This window comes from Petaurus breviceps, unplaced genomic scaffold (genome assembly GCF_028583685.1).
Source record: "Petaurus breviceps papuanus isolate PSGF00001 unplaced genomic scaffold, PetGlider_PUasm1.0 90702, whole genome shotgun sequence".
NCBI classification, from domain to species: Eukaryota; Metazoa; Chordata; class Mammalia; order Diprotodontia; family Petauridae; genus Petaurus; species Petaurus breviceps.
Genome location: NW_027187317.1, coordinates 2,391,726 through 2,407,247, shown reverse-complemented (window position 1 = coordinate 2,407,247; position 15,522 = coordinate 2,391,726). Strand labels below are relative to the sequence as shown.

General features: G+C 35.2%; 1 protein-coding gene across 1 annotated transcript in view; it reads right to left on the bottom strand.

The window, feature by feature from the left end:
* The window catches only part of RAB3GAP2 (RAB3 GTPase activating non-catalytic protein subunit 2), a 130,205-nt gene that overhangs the window by 45,040 nt on the left and 69,643 nt on the right, over positions 1–15,522 (bottom strand). The window contains exons 14-19 of the mRNA XM_069066007.1: positions 11,102–11,318; positions 8,735–8,878; positions 8,437–8,519; positions 8,108–8,172; positions 5,715–5,805; positions 3,232–3,359 (exon numbers count right to left, since the gene is read on the bottom strand). Of these exons, the coding sequence (XP_068922108.1) occupies positions 3,232–3,359; positions 5,715–5,805; positions 8,108–8,172; positions 8,437–8,519; positions 8,735–8,878; positions 11,102–11,318 (728 nt within the window). The remainder of the gene's footprint in view (positions 1–3,231; positions 3,360–5,714; positions 5,806–8,107; positions 8,173–8,436; positions 8,520–8,734; positions 8,879–11,101; positions 11,319–15,522) is intronic.

The window sequence follows — 15,522 nt, the reverse complement described above, 5'->3', positions numbered from 1 at the left end:
TTGGAAAAGATGATCATCAAGCTAGCAATGGGATAAAGAATTTCTTATCCACAGCAACTCTTAAAAGTTAAGATTAACCAGCCATAAAAGGGGGTAGCAACTGGCATGGGTTGAAGGAATGAACCACACTGTCAAATTAGTGGACCTTTTAAGAACTAGGGCAACTAAAGATTAAGTTAAGGGAGAACCTATGTGTGCATGTGCTATTCTTATATAGTAATTATAAATGTCACTAAGGGAATATGAACTTCAATTTGGAACATTTTAGATTTCTAGAGTTTGTTATAGTTTATGAATGTGCGCGTGTGTGTGCACACGCACACACACACACACAATTCTAAAGCAGGAAGAGACCTAAGCATTGACCTCCTGCAACTCTCATTTTATAACTGAAGAAACTGAGACCCTCAAATCTTAAATGAAGAACTGGAAAATCACAGTTCAGGAATCACTGAAATATACCAAACTTGATAGAAACTTGACAGCATTCTGCATAATGATCTATATAAGAGAGCTAAACTCTTAAATTAAAAAAAAATTCTTATTTGAATAACAAATTTATTATATATAAATCATGTAAATGAAAATATTTAAATGAAACCATTTATATTATTTGGGTTTTTATTGTATTTTAGAGGCCACTTTGTTTTATTTTAAGGAAAGACCAAAATGTAGCATATTTTTAAACACTAGTAGTAGTCAATGTTACCGTGTTTCCCTGATAATAAGACCTATCCCGAAAATAAGCCCTCCCCTTACTGTGTAAGATTCCTCTAAAATAAGCCCTCCCCCAAAAATAAGCCCTATTGAGATTGCTACTGTAGTGAAGGTGATCCCCTGCGCTACACGCTACATTACGGTACCCTCTGTATGCACCGCCCCCCCCCCGGGTGAAACGCACTCTGCGCTCCGAGCTGCATCCAATCAGAGCTGCAGCAGTGAGCGCGTCATCCTGTTCTTTATTGAATTCATTATTGAATAAAGGTACATTTTTGGTTCACATTTACCTGTTTATTAAAATTGCTGTCAATGTTCATTAAAATAAGCCCTCCCCTGAAAATAAGCCCTCTGGTGTTTTTCTGTCCAAAAAATTTAATAAGACAGTGTCTTATTATCGGGGAAACACAGTATGTGATATTTCCAACAGACAACAAAATGCAGTAATGTAAACTAAAGAGACAGGGATGGCACTACATGTCACTTTTATATGCAACACAGTTATAAAAATGATGTAGAATATAGGGGAAATCTTTATAAGCTAGAAAAATTCAGCTGCAAAGCAAAAAAAAAAGCCTAAAACTAAAAAATGTTACCCACAATGATATATAAGACAGTATAATATGAGTTTTTCATGTAGTAAGACTAAGGGATAATAATAATAATAGCTAGTACTTATATAGCCCTTCAAGATTTGCCAAACCACTTTACAAATATCATCTCAATTTGTAAAAAATAAGTAATATCATTATATATGGATAAATGAGTGTTCGATTGGTGATATTCACTGCATATTAAAAGTCCTAGGAAATGACTATGTAGGTCCCTTAAGGAAAGATTTATAGAAGATCATGGGCAAAAATAACATCAGATGAAAAAGCATGAATATCAAATTGAAACTTATACGTAGAGGAACTATCTGTATTGATGAAATCATAGATTCACTGAAGTATCAAAGCAAATAATTTAGATTATAGTCTTATTTATTCCCTCTAGAATGCTAAAAATACAATTAGTTTCAAAAAGAACTTTTTTTACCCTACTTACTGTATTTATGCACTGCATTTATACATTGACCTTCTACATTGTTATAAACAGAACTTGCAAAGTCAAACTGCTGTAACAAGTAATCAGTAAGGGGCAGCTAAGTGGTGCAGTGAATAGAGCACCAGCCCTGGAGTCAGAAGGGCCTGAGTTCAAATCTGATCTCAGACAGACACTTAACACTTACTTGCTATGTGAACTTGGGCTAGTCACAACCCCAATTGCCCCTCCAAAAAAAAGCAACCAAATAATCAGTAAGCAGTAGTCATTTTTAAGGAAATTAGTTTTCTACAAGAGGGTAGATACCAAAGCATCTACGAAATTTCTAGGTAATAATGATGATCCTTTTCCTCGGAATAGTATTCACCATTGCTAATATTGGTACAAAATTCGAGACAATGAAGAAATGGCCTTGCAATTTCCAATGGTAGGCACCATGTATCAAAAAGAACACTACAGTATTCAAGCAAAGAGCAAAACAAGTCACCAGTGATACCAAAGACAAAAGATAAAATGAGATATACTTCAAAATCAGGGTTCACTTTCATAATATGGAGGTATATTAATTGTTTTAATGCAAAATATTAAAGGATTAATGACTTCACAAACCTTAATAAATTCATTTTCCTGACACCTCTTTAGACAGGTTGATAAAATGTACAAGTTTTCACAAAGGAATCTGGGGCAGATAAAGTTGAGGGTTACTACTTTCAATTTCATTTTAAGGAAAACTCAATTTATTTTTAAGTCTATGGAAGAGAAGAAAATAAGACTATTAAAATTAGTCCAGTCCCTGGCACATAGTAAACTTGCCCCTGGATAAATGCTTTTTTGATTGATTAAAAAAAATCAAGTGAAAATATCAGATTATAGTAAATATTAGAAGGTATTTTCCATTGAGTATGTATTAGGGAAACTGAGAGGTAGATTTCATAATTATTTTACAACATTTATTTACACTGACCTATTTTACAAAACTGAATTTAAAACAATGCCTAGCCAAATAAATAGGATGAATTTTCATTTTTAAAATTATTGAGAAAAATAACCTCTTTAATTCCTCAAAGTCAAGTTTTTCCTACATCTTTTAAAGATGCTAAAATTGTACCAATATGGTGATGTTAATCTATTTTATGGAAGAAACCTCTTAGAGGAAGTTGGGTTTTAACAAGTAATCTTATTAACTGAACTCTGGTAAGATGAAATGTTCATTGTGGAGGAAAAATGGATTAATAATAAAACTTGATTTATTGGATAAAATGAAAACAACGTCTAGGATAAAAACATTATACCCAAAGCAGTCACATAAGAATTCCATCATGATAAGTTTATGTTCTTCTTTTAAAACAAAATAAAGTAGTTCACAGTTTCTACTTTTGCCACTTTCAAAAGTCACAGGATTGGCCTTTACATTGTCTTAGCATCTATGTGTTAAATCTTTCTACATAGCTACATTTTGGAATTACTCACATTATTGGAGAATGATGTGTCTGAATACAACCCAAGCGAATTCAGTTTATTGACTGACTCATAAAGATTGAGTAATTTAAGTTTGTTGTCACAAAACTGGAGCAGTCCTTCATCAACACATTCAAGCTCTAAAGCATTGGAGAGAAAATCAAATTAAATAGCTATATTTTACAAACTTATTAAAATCTTCATGCTAATTAAATCTTTTCATACTGCATTCCATGATTCTTTGATGTACTGTAGTTTATAATTTTCCTTAAGTGATGATTTTCTTTTTAATTAAATGATAAATTATTTCTAACATCTTTTAATGAGCTCTATTTCATTTTTTCTTAAATACTGAAGAAAAATTTTTTTTTGAAAATGTATTTGTTTTTTCAAAAAATACAAAAAACAACAAAAAACTAAAAACATTCTAAACCTAAGTGATCATAGCTTCAGGCATAATAAAATTCGACTTTTTGTATCTCAGAAATAGATTTATGGTTCTCATTCAAGACTTCAGTTACAAGACCTATGTAGTTTTGAACTTTCAACACTGATCATTCTGTGTCATGACAATATAAGATTTAGCTACAGTTTGTTTGGTTTTGTTTTTTTTTCTTTGCCAAAGCAAACCTTTACTGAGCACAAAAATAATTGTAGGCACACCTTATTTTAAACAATAATGAATTCTTAAAAGTTAATGCAAATAAAATGTTTATAAAGTAAACAATAATTTAAATTTACTAGGGAAGTTCATTCCAAAAGTTAGCTTTGGACAGTAATTCAGGACAGGGAATAATTGAGTAGTTCAAGATAAAAGTAATTTGATGGAGAATTCCTAATCCACTATTTATGGTACTTTAAAAATCATACTTTAAGCTATGGAATTTATATGCAATTAAGCTGGAAAAAACCCACAAAGCCTAGAAGAAAATATTAAGGCATTACTTGTTATGAAAGCAAAGCTATACCAAAGACAATTTTTAAATATAATATTTACTTCATGTTAAGGACTTACATAGGCTCTTTTTAACTTAGCTAGAGTATAACAATCATACAATCACATCTTCTATCTTGTACAGGCTGGTTAGCTTTACACAAACAAAAAAATACACTGAATTATTCCAAAATTGACATGCATAGTGTGAAAAATTATTTTCCTTAGTAATCATTATCTTGGAGACTCAGACGTTCTCCCATCCCCTTTTCTTACTAAGTTTAGTTTCTTCTTTAGGAGGACATTAAGATCTAATCTAAATGGGTCTATTACTGCTCACTGAGTTGCCCAGACAGGTCTGGCAGATAATTGATTCTTCCCTGTTGTTAATAGAGGTGATATGGAAACTGATGTCTCTTTGACCAAGATTAAGTGACCTAAGTCTCTATTCCAAGACCTTCATTTTAATATACTCCACCTCCCAGTGTGTTAACAAATCACAGTTGACTGGCGCCCCTTGGGAACACCTACTCTTCAAAGGGCATATAACTCTGCACCCCCAGCCCCCAAACTGAGCCAATTCTGGACCGTACCCCTGCGGGGGTTCTAGTTCTGGACTGTAACTCCCATGTAATGCATGGATATCACCAGTTTGTGAAAGAAATTAAATGTGGACACCGCTGAATTTTTGTTTGTCTTTCTTAGAACAAACTCTGTGAAAGTTTGGCAATAATAATATATGAAAATTATCACAAGGAAAATTACATGAAAATGGATGGTTTACACAAACTATTGCTATTATTAGAAAAGTAATTCAAAGTTTATATAAATGTAGATAGAAGGTTAAGAGCATCATCTTCCCATTAAAAGTATAATTCATCTCCTTTGCGCAAACCACATTTGTACCCAAAGGACTTGCCCTTCTACATAATTCTCTTATTCCAGGAAATAAAACTAAATTAGTGAAACAAAATGGAGACTGGTATAGCTTTCTACAAATGACCAACTAATCTTTCCTTCATACTAAAAGCATACACCCTCCTATAAGATTATACATTATTGTGCATTATACTTATTGGTGAATGTAGCATTTCAATTAGAAAGTGAACACCATGGAGGGAAAGATACAAGTTTACATGACTTATCTATACTTTTTAGGTCCCTTTCCTTGAGTGCCTAGAATAGTGCTCTGCACAGAGCAGGCACTTAATAAATGTTTATTATTAAATGCAAATATATTTCATTTTTCTACCAAATCATGGGAATATGTACCAAATTATAACCTTCCCAATTATATCAAATAGGAAATAATTCACAATTGCTCATACAAAGTCAAGATGATAATAAACTATATAAAAATAAAATAATAATTTTTAATACCTGACATGTTTTATTTTGTTTAATCATTTTCTCATTAATGTCATTTTATATCATAACCAATAAGGTAAGCAGTTAATATCTTTCGACAATTAAAAGCATAAAATTGTATTTTAAATGCCCAAGCTCTTTAGAAATTGGATTGTAGCTATGACACAACCTTTAATTAATGTGATCATTTTACCTTGATTTGTTAAAGTGTCCAACAAGGTCTGAGTGATGTTTCGAAGACAGGAAAATGGCAAACGCTCACTTGCTAAAATGCTTTCCAAAGCCTATGCAAAGGAAGAAATTCAGCAACTGAATGACAAGCCAGAAAATCCATTATTTTCATTATATTTAGGAATACACTTTCAGAATGCTGAGATTTAAAGGTAAAACTAATTTATATAAAATGTTTCACATAAACATTGGCAGTTTAATAAACATCAGACTAATTTATTAAATTGCTGATGTTCATATGAAACATTTTGTACAAGTAAATCATGCATCATGCTATATTAAAATACAAGCACAAATCTGAAGGTCAGACAACTAAAAAAAAGGTTGAGGTGAAAAACTAAAAAACAAAGAAAAGAGCTAGCATGGAAGAAAGACAGAGAAGAAAATATTTAATAGGAAGTGGTTCAGTAAATCCTATGCTGCTAATGGAATAAAGGGAAATAAGAAACAACTGTTGGAAAAGTATTGCCACAAGTTTACAGTTAAATTTAGATTGCAATACTTTTACATAACTGGCTAGTCAAGTCAACAAGCATTTATTAAGCCTTAAACATAATTCATTCTGGGCTCTCGCTATTTGACCAACAACAGGTCCCTGCCCAAGCACCACTTTGTAGTTATTGTTTGGGCTCACCAGGCTCAGAGTGAATAAAAAGAGTAATTGTATCTCTTTTAGCTACAAACTCACAGGGTCTTCCCATTACAGATTGTTTTTTTTTTTTTAAGGGGCCATCCCTTGGCTCCCTTAAACAGCCTTAATCACTGAATGGGCATTTCCTCAGTCAAACTGAGACCTAGGAAAGACCTTAACTTGAAAAAGGCCAAGGTGAAAAGCAAAAAAAAAAAAAAAAAATTTAGAGGCAGTTAGGTGGGCGCAGTGAATAGAGCACTGGCCCTGGAGTCAGGAGGACCTAAGTTCAAATCCAGCCTCAGACACTTGACACACTTACTAGCCATGTGACTTTGGGCAAGTCACTTAACCCAATTGCCCCCCAAAAAAAAAAAAAAAAAAAAAAAAAAAAAAAGCCAAGGTCTCCTTCGGGATCCTGAGCCATCTCTAGTAATCCTGATATGTAATCTTGCCACAGATGAAGAAAGTGAGGCTGGTGACTCTGCACACAGCCCTCCCTCACTTAAATCCAATTCACTTGCAAATCATGGCATTGCCTCCCTGATGGCACGGTCTATCCACAACAACTATGTGCCAGGAGCAATCCTAAGCCCTGGGGATACAGAGAAAAGCGAAAAAGCCCAGCCCTCACCTTCAAGGAAGTTTCATTGTAAAAGCAGAGACATACAAACTTTTAGGTAGACGCGCGACATATACAGACAGAACATGGTCTTGGGGGACAGGGCTGGAATATGAGCTGAGCTCTGAAGGTGTCAATGAGCATTCTAGGAGTAGAGTATAGGTAATGCTAAGGAATGGAGAAAGGAGATAAAATGTCTCGTTCATGGAACTGCCATAGGAGGTCAGTTGCTAGAATGTACAGTAAATAGAAGAGAACAAGGTCTATGAAGCCTAGAAAGATAGAATGGAGTCAGATCATGAAGAGCATAAATACCAAAGAAGTTTCTATTTGATCCTGGCTATAATGGTGAGCCAATCAACTCACCAAGCAGGAGGGTAAAGCAGTTAGACCTATGCTTCAGAAAAATCACCTTTGTAGTTTAATAGAGTTTGGACTGAAATGGGGAGACACTTTAATCATGGACACCAATTAGAACTGGTTAGATTCATAGGCCATAGTTAAGTAGGAAGTGAGAAGCATGGAGGGAAAGAAATAAACGTTTATTAAGCATTTATTATGTGACAAGCACTATGCTAAATGGCATACAAATATTTCATTTTAACCTCCCAATAACTCTGTGAAGTAGGTGCTATTTTTATCTGATTATTTAGAGGAGGAAACAGAGGCAGACAAAGGTTAAGTGACTTGGCCAGCATCATATAGCTATTATCCAAGGCCACCCTGACTCCAGGTCCAAAGCTCCATCTACTGTACTGCCTAGCTGCCCAGGCAAAACTAATTTCTCCAAAATTTCCACCATTAAACATCACTACCGAGATAATGTACAAAAGTTAAGGTGCATGTTTGTTCCCTCTCCCATTAAAACATCAATCTGAATAAATCTGTCAGATTACCCAGTTAAGACTGAAAAAATGAGAAACAATGCAGATTTCAGGGAGAAAGCTGAAGTAACGAGTTCAATGAAGCTAAACATGTTTAGATACATGAAGAAGCAGATGGGAAGAACAGGATAAGGAGTGGCAGAGAGAAAGAAATACTCAAGAGTATGAAGGTACAGAAAAAGGAGATGATTTTTATCACAGATAAGTGTGTACATATTTACCTGTTTTTTGGTTGCAGGATACTTAATATCAAGAATTAATTCCTTTACTTCAGTTTCAACTAAATCTGAAAAGTCAAATTTTAAGTTATAGTTTTGCAAAAGCTCACATTACATATAAGCTATTCTATGAGTTTCTAGAATACCTACTATTCTTTTAATTTTATAATAAACTCCTAATGTGCAAATATAGGTCAATTCAATTTTACAGATAAATCCTAAGATGTAGGTATAAACTATTAAGGATTTGGAGTGTACACATTAGGTTCTATTGCTGATTTTTAAATGACCCAAACTATTAAAAAATGTAATTTTTATTTAAGGAAACTTACCAAGATTTGGAGTTTTCATTTTCAGTAAAGTTGCTAGTTTCTTCACTAAGTGCAGATCCTTGGCTCGTTCACTCTTCTTATCACTTAAGACAGTAAATAAATACTTATTTTAAAAAGGAGAAGAATGAAGTTTCCTACATACTTCTAAAAGGTTTAAAGTTTTCTTTTTTCTTTATTTTTTTACTTTTTGGATGCTATTATTAAAGATATCAATTAAATCTGAAAAAAAAAACTGTGTTGGATAAGAGAAAAGAGTTTGCAGAGGCATATTCAATAGAAAAGAGATAATGAACCTTACCTTAGTGCTAAATGGAAAGGAACATTAACTGTTTTTATACTTCCAGACACTGGATCAACAAGACAGATCTGGTAAGTCTGTGGCTGCCAACTCTGACTGGTTACATTATTTAAGCCCATTATTTTATAACCAGGATACAGTAACCTAGAGAAACCACATACCAATATTATAACTATGCTGAAGAAAGGAAAAATTGCCAAAAGTGTACTTCTGCTAGAATTAAGGATGGCTGAGAAAATATTTATTTAGAAGCATTAATCAACTCTACAGTTATTGATTAAAATCAGAAAAAGTGAGACAATCAGGATTCAAATAACAGGGACTTGATTTTCATTTAAAAAAAATAGCTAAAAAAGAAAATACACATAATTCAATTAGAGTTAAACATGCAAACCTGCTTTTCCATAGCAAACAATTTTCCATGAATATCTTTGAGAATAATGGTAGCATGGTATTAAGAAAAGTCTAAAATAGAGAGTATTAAGACCTGAATTCTGACACATAGGGGTCATGTGACCTTGGCTCACTTGTCTGAGTTCCATGTTTCTCAACCATAAGATGAAGGAATGAGTTAGTAAAAACAGTAAGTATAAACTTACATTGCAACAAGTACTGTGCTAAGTGCTGTAGTCAGAAATAAGAAAAGAAAGAGAAAGTCACTTGCCTCAAGTTGCTTATGATCAAATAGGGGAAGACAACACACAAAAGAAAGATAAGAAGCATAGGGGTAGAGGGTACCCAGTACAGGGGCATGGTGAAGTCCAGTCCATGGAGGGCAACTTGTGGGAAATGAAGAGCTGACTGGTCTGTGTGAACACTCTTTAAATGGAGGCTTTGGGAGGAGCTGGACTAGACTATCTCTTCCAAACACTAAAATTCTACAAGTCTTTGAGATTACAAAGTTTAGGGGAGTGGGGCAGGGCAATGAGAAAATGATGCCTGGAAGTTTTTGTGGCCTATTAACTCAAAGAGTCAACATCATGATATGGCAGCCAGAGTTAACATTACCAGAGATAATACTTTAAGAGAGAGGCGATGGTATCCAATAGTCATACAACAGTCTGCCTTGGTCAGACCACATATGAAGTATTCTCTTTATTTCTGGGTGGCACACTTTAGGAAAAACATAGCTAAGAGAGTGTTCACAGGAGGGCACCCTGAATGTTAAAGGTCCACAAGTCCATGCCATATGAGAAGAGATTTGAGAAAACAAAGGTTGATTATCCTAGAGAAGTTGAGAAAGTTTTTTTTTTTGGGGGGGGAGGGCGAGGGGGAACAGAAAAAAAAGGGGAGAGGACAACTCTTAAGTATTTTGAAGATCCATCATGCAGACAAGGGATTAGATTTGATTTACTTTGGCCCAGATGATAGAAATGGGCAAAAGTTCAAAAGGAGCAAATTTAGGCTTGATGCAAATTTACAAAAAATGTCCTACTACTCTGCTATCCAAAAGCATAGTGAGTTCTCTTCATAGGTAATGTATTCCTAAAGACTTCACATTTTTAAGTAATGGGTAGAATGACCACTTATTAGATATGAAGTAGAAAGGATTCTTTTTCAGATATGAGTTGGACTGGCTTCTGAGGTTAGTCATTCAATAAGCATTTTTTTTTTGCTTTTTTTTTTTCGTAGGGGCAGTTGGGGTTAAGTGACTTGCCCAAGGTCACACTGCTAGTTAGTGTTAAGTGTCTGAGGCCGGATTTGAACTCAGGTCCTCTTGATGCCAGGCTGGTGTTCTATTCACTGCGTCACCTAGCCACCCCCCCCCCTTTTTTTTTTCTTTTCATCATCTCTTATCTCAAGGAACTTGTAAGTAGTGTAGTTTCTTCCACAATATAGGGGTTAGGGGGATGGCATCTCCACAATTTGGAAAATACATGCAAAATTTTTTGGCCCTCCCTTTGTACCAGAGAAGAAGTTTGAATTTTTTTTTTTAATGGGGAGTTTACAGTATGATTTGCAAAATTTGGGTTGAGTATTTGGTCATGGACTCTGTGTTGTCTGCTGGCCTACACTTGTCATCTACAGCTTCCGCAAAACTCCCAAAAAATTGCCATTTAATTTCTTATACCAACCTGCCACATATTGAAACTTCAGTGGGGAAAACTGCAACATGGAAGGGATAATTTTAGCTTATTTCTTTATTTAAAATATTTATTTCCTTTCTTTTTTTTTTTAAGCAATTGGGGTTAAGTAACTTGCTCAAGGTTACATGGACAGTTATTTCTGGGTGTGGTACTGAGTATCAGAGCCTGGATTCGATCCCAGGTCATCCTGACTCTGGGGCCAGTGCTGTTACTCACTGCACCACCTGGCCGCCCCATATTTCCTTTCTTTTCAATCTCCAAAGTAAGTTGTGTTACCTACCTACAATGTTTCCCCACATTAAAAGCTCCCACTCTGGGGCCCTGCTGAGTGCTCCACACTTCCAGAATCCCTCTCCTTGGAGCATAGATCACAAGAAATTGAGCCACTCTGCTTGGACCTTGTGTATTTCCAAAAGGAGACAAATCCATCTTTTCTGATTCTCTTTCATGAAGGTCTTCTACAATTTGGATCCATCCAATTTGGGCATCACGGTAGCCTTAGAGAAAGAGGAAGAGATGAAATAATTTTATCTAAATGTACTGGTTCCCACAATTTTAGCTATGACAGTCCCTCTATTAGATTCATAAAATAGTTATTTGTTAAATGTTTGATGATTTTATAAAAAGGACAAAGATTTTTAAGATTCCTCCACTGCATGAAAGGCTTACTGAATGATCTACGATTCTGTGAATCTTTGTATGACTTTAACTTTTCTTAGGCAAGAAAAAGGTTTCACAATAGAGGGAAAGAGGGGGGAGGTGAAAGGGAATGAGTGAACCTTACTCGCATCGGATTTGGCTTAAGAAATAACTCAGTTGGGTATCTTACCCTACAGGAAAGTAAGGGGGGAAAAGATATAAAGGTGGGGGCAGTGATAAAAGGGAAAGCAAATTGGGGGAGAGGGTAGTCAGAAGCAAACACTTTTTTGAAAAGGGACAGGATCAAAGGAGAAAACTGAATAGGTGGGGGGCAGGATAGAATGGAGGGAAATATTAGTCTTTAACATCATGACTATCAGGGAAGTATTTTGCATAACTACACAAGTAGAATCGGTATTAAATTGATTGCCTTCTCAATGAGGGTGGGAAGGGAAGAAGGGAGAGAATTTGTAATTCAAAGTTTTAAAAACAAATGTAAAAAATTGTTTTTACATGCAAAAAAAAAAAAAGAATTTAACTTCTTTCTACATACATTAAGCCCCAATTCAAATGTCACATCCTCCCCTTTAGTCCTGCCTAAAAGCCCAGTCAGAAGTTATCTTTCTCTCTATTAATTTATCAGCCAGAAAAGCTAATGGTGTGGCAGCCACACTAAGAGAGGCTATTTGTCTGTGACAGTCCTTTTGTATTTTAACCTGGTAAGACCACATCTAGAGTTCTATGTTTAGTTTTGAGTTCCATCTTTTAGAAGTTACACGGATGAGAGTTTAAAATGGGTTGATCAGGCTGGTGAAGAGCCTCAAGTGTATGTCACATAAGAATCAGTTGAAGGATCTGGAGTTTTTAGGCTTTTGTGCCTCTCTTGACTCCTGTGTTTCTATGACAAATTTTCTACTCAGCTCTGATCTTTTCATCAGCAATATCTTGAAATCCTCTATTTCATTAAAGATTCATTTTTCCCCCTGAGTGATTATATTCATTTTTGTAGGGTGTGATTTTTGGTTATAAAACTAGATCCCTTGTCTTCTGAAATATCATATTCTAAGTCCTTTTCTTTTTTTATACAGGTGGCTGCTAAATCATATGTAATCCTGATTCTGACTCCTTGGTATTTGAAATCAATCTTTCTGGTTGCTTGTAGTACTTTTTCCTTGACCTAGGAGTTCTGGGTTTTGGTTATAATGTTCCTGGAAGTTTTCATTTTGGTGTTTCTTTCAAGAGGTAATTGGTTGATTCTTTCAATTTCTACTTTGTACTCTGGTTCTAAGATATCAGGACAGTTTTCTTTTGTGGTTACTCATAATATGACTACATTCTTTTTTTGTTCATGGCTTTCAGGGAGTCTAATCATTTTAAAATTATTTTTCCTCTATTTGTTTTCCAGGTCAATTGTTTCTCTTGAGATAGTTCAAGTTTTCTTTCTTTTCTTTTTGTTTTTTTGGCTTTGTTTTATTATTTCTTGATATCTCATAGAATCATTAGCTTCCATATGGCCAATTCTGATTTTCTAAGGTGAGTTATTTTTCTTCAAATTTTCTTCAGTAAGGCTTTGTACCTCTTTTTCCAAGCTATTTATTATATTTTTATATCCTTCTTCCCTAGCCCTTACTTGGTTTTCCATTCTTTCTTCTACTGCTCTCAAATGATTTTTAAAATAAATGTTTATTTAGCTCCTTAACTCTTGCTTTAGCTCTTCTAGGAATGCTCATGCCCCAGCTGCATTTTAATTTGTGGCTTTGTAAAAGTTTTCAAGGCATTCTTTTCTTCTGTGTCTGGAGCTTCCCTGTCACCATATTAGCTCTATATCTTTTAGTTCTTTTTTTGGTTTGCTCATTCTTCCAACCTCCTTCTTGACTTCGGACTTTATGTTAATATGGGCTCTACGCACTTCTGAAGGGGATGTTTGGCCCAAGTTTCTGTCTTCTAATGTCTATCTGCTACTTTCACAGCTCCACATAGGGCCCTGCAAGTTTTCAGTGCTTTCAAAGTAGTGTGATCCAGGGGAAAGTCAGTTCGCTACTCTCTGGTTTGAGTTCTGCCAATTCCTGGCCCAAGTTTGAGTCTCTCTGTTTCTTATTGAGAGTTTCAGCAGACTGCTAATTGTCTCAGTCAATACTGGCCCACTATAAGGCCCTGCAAATTCAGAACATCTGATGCTAGCTCCCCTCTAGTCTAGGGCCTCTTTCTCTCTTTTGAGCTTTTATTCACTTGTAGACTTCTTGGGCATGTAGGCAGTACAGTGGATAGAGTGCAGAGCCTGGAGTCAGGAAGATCCATCTTCCTAAATTCAAATCTAGCCTTGGACAAGTGACCCTGGGCAAGTCACTTAACTTTTTTTTTTGCCACAATTTACTCATCTGTAAAGAAGGAAATGGCAAACCACTACAGTATCTTTGCCCAAAAAACCCCAAATGGGGTCACAAAGAGTCAAATACAACTGAAACATCTACACAACAATATAGCATTCTTGGCTACTAGATCAAAAGTAGCTAATAAGTTAATATGACTTTAATAGAAGTACTTTGCCTTATTTTGCCTAGAATCATGCTTCCACTTCATTTCTTAGCTACTAGCTCCAAACCACTGCATCTGGCACCTATCCTCACCCCCAGTTCTCAGCTTCCCTTCATGTGTTGTCTTCCCCCTACTAGCTATTAAGTTCCTTGGAGGCAGAAACTATTTTGTTTTATTTGTTATTACCAGACCTTTCCACAGTTCCTGACATATTGTAAGCCCTTGATAAATTCTTTCTATCACTTCAATCTACAGCAAGCTATGTATATAAGGAAGTTATCCTCCTTTATTATACCATAGAGCTTTGAGAAATTAGGGATCTTGTCTTACACAACTCTATGTTCCTCATAGGGTCTGGCACATAGTACGTATTCCATAAATATTTGTTAAACAAACATCTCATTAATCTATTAGACCTCTTTGAAACACAAGTATAAAGACAGGGAGAACTTATAGCAAATATTACTTAGAAGTCTTTTACCAGGTTCTATACAAAAGATTGTTAAAACAAAACAAAAACTGAATTACAATAGAATTGTGGAAGTGTTCTATTATTAACACAGAACTCACTTAGTAAAAAGAAAAGTAAGCAAGTATTTCTTAAGCTTGTATGCCACCTGGTAAGTTTGGTGCTACCCAGAATGAGTAAACAAAAGGATAAGACTTGGCTTTGGCCTATAAAGCATGATTTTATTCAATGCAAATCAATTAATAAGTGTTTAAGTGACTACTATGGTAGGGAGGCATAGTGACAAAATGAATAGACTGCTATTCAAGTCAGGGAGACTTAATGATCAAACTTAAATCTCTGACACTCAATAACTCACAGTATGGTGCTGCAAAAGTTATATAACCTCTCTTAGACTCAGGCAACTCTCTAAGACAAGAAAATTGGGTTGTGACTTGTGTTCATGTAACATTTTCCTGCAGTGGCAAAATCAGAGATTTTTCTTGTGCTGACAGATATCTAGATTTGCGAATGGCACAGCAGCAACATGACACGTTTACTGACTTTAAACAGTTTATAATCTTATTGATATATGACAGAACATAAGATATTGAAAATAAAAAATTGTGTGTGTACCCCTCTATAAAGGCCTTCTTCTTCAGTGCCACATCAAGACCAGTAGGCTCTCTGAGGCCTTCTGAGTCCTTAGTCTATCATGAGTTCTGGCACTGGCAGATCCTTCCAAACTAGAAAAGCTTGAGTATTATAGGCCCAGGAACACACTGTATTCCTATTATTTAAGGGCCATCTCAGGTTAGTTCAGAGAAGCTCATCATTCAAAGGCTGAACCGAGTAATTCACAGAGACCAATGATAAAACTTAAGGAGGGAATGAGATCTGTGACATCAGAGGTAGCACCCACACTATAAAATCACAGATGCTTGAAATATTGAAATAAGTGTCATTGTTAAGGGGACCATCATCTTTCTAGTCATTCAAATTCAAAGCCTGAGTCATCTATTCTCAATTCCTCATTCACCAGTGGTTGTCAATTCTTGTTGATTCTACGTCAAAACATC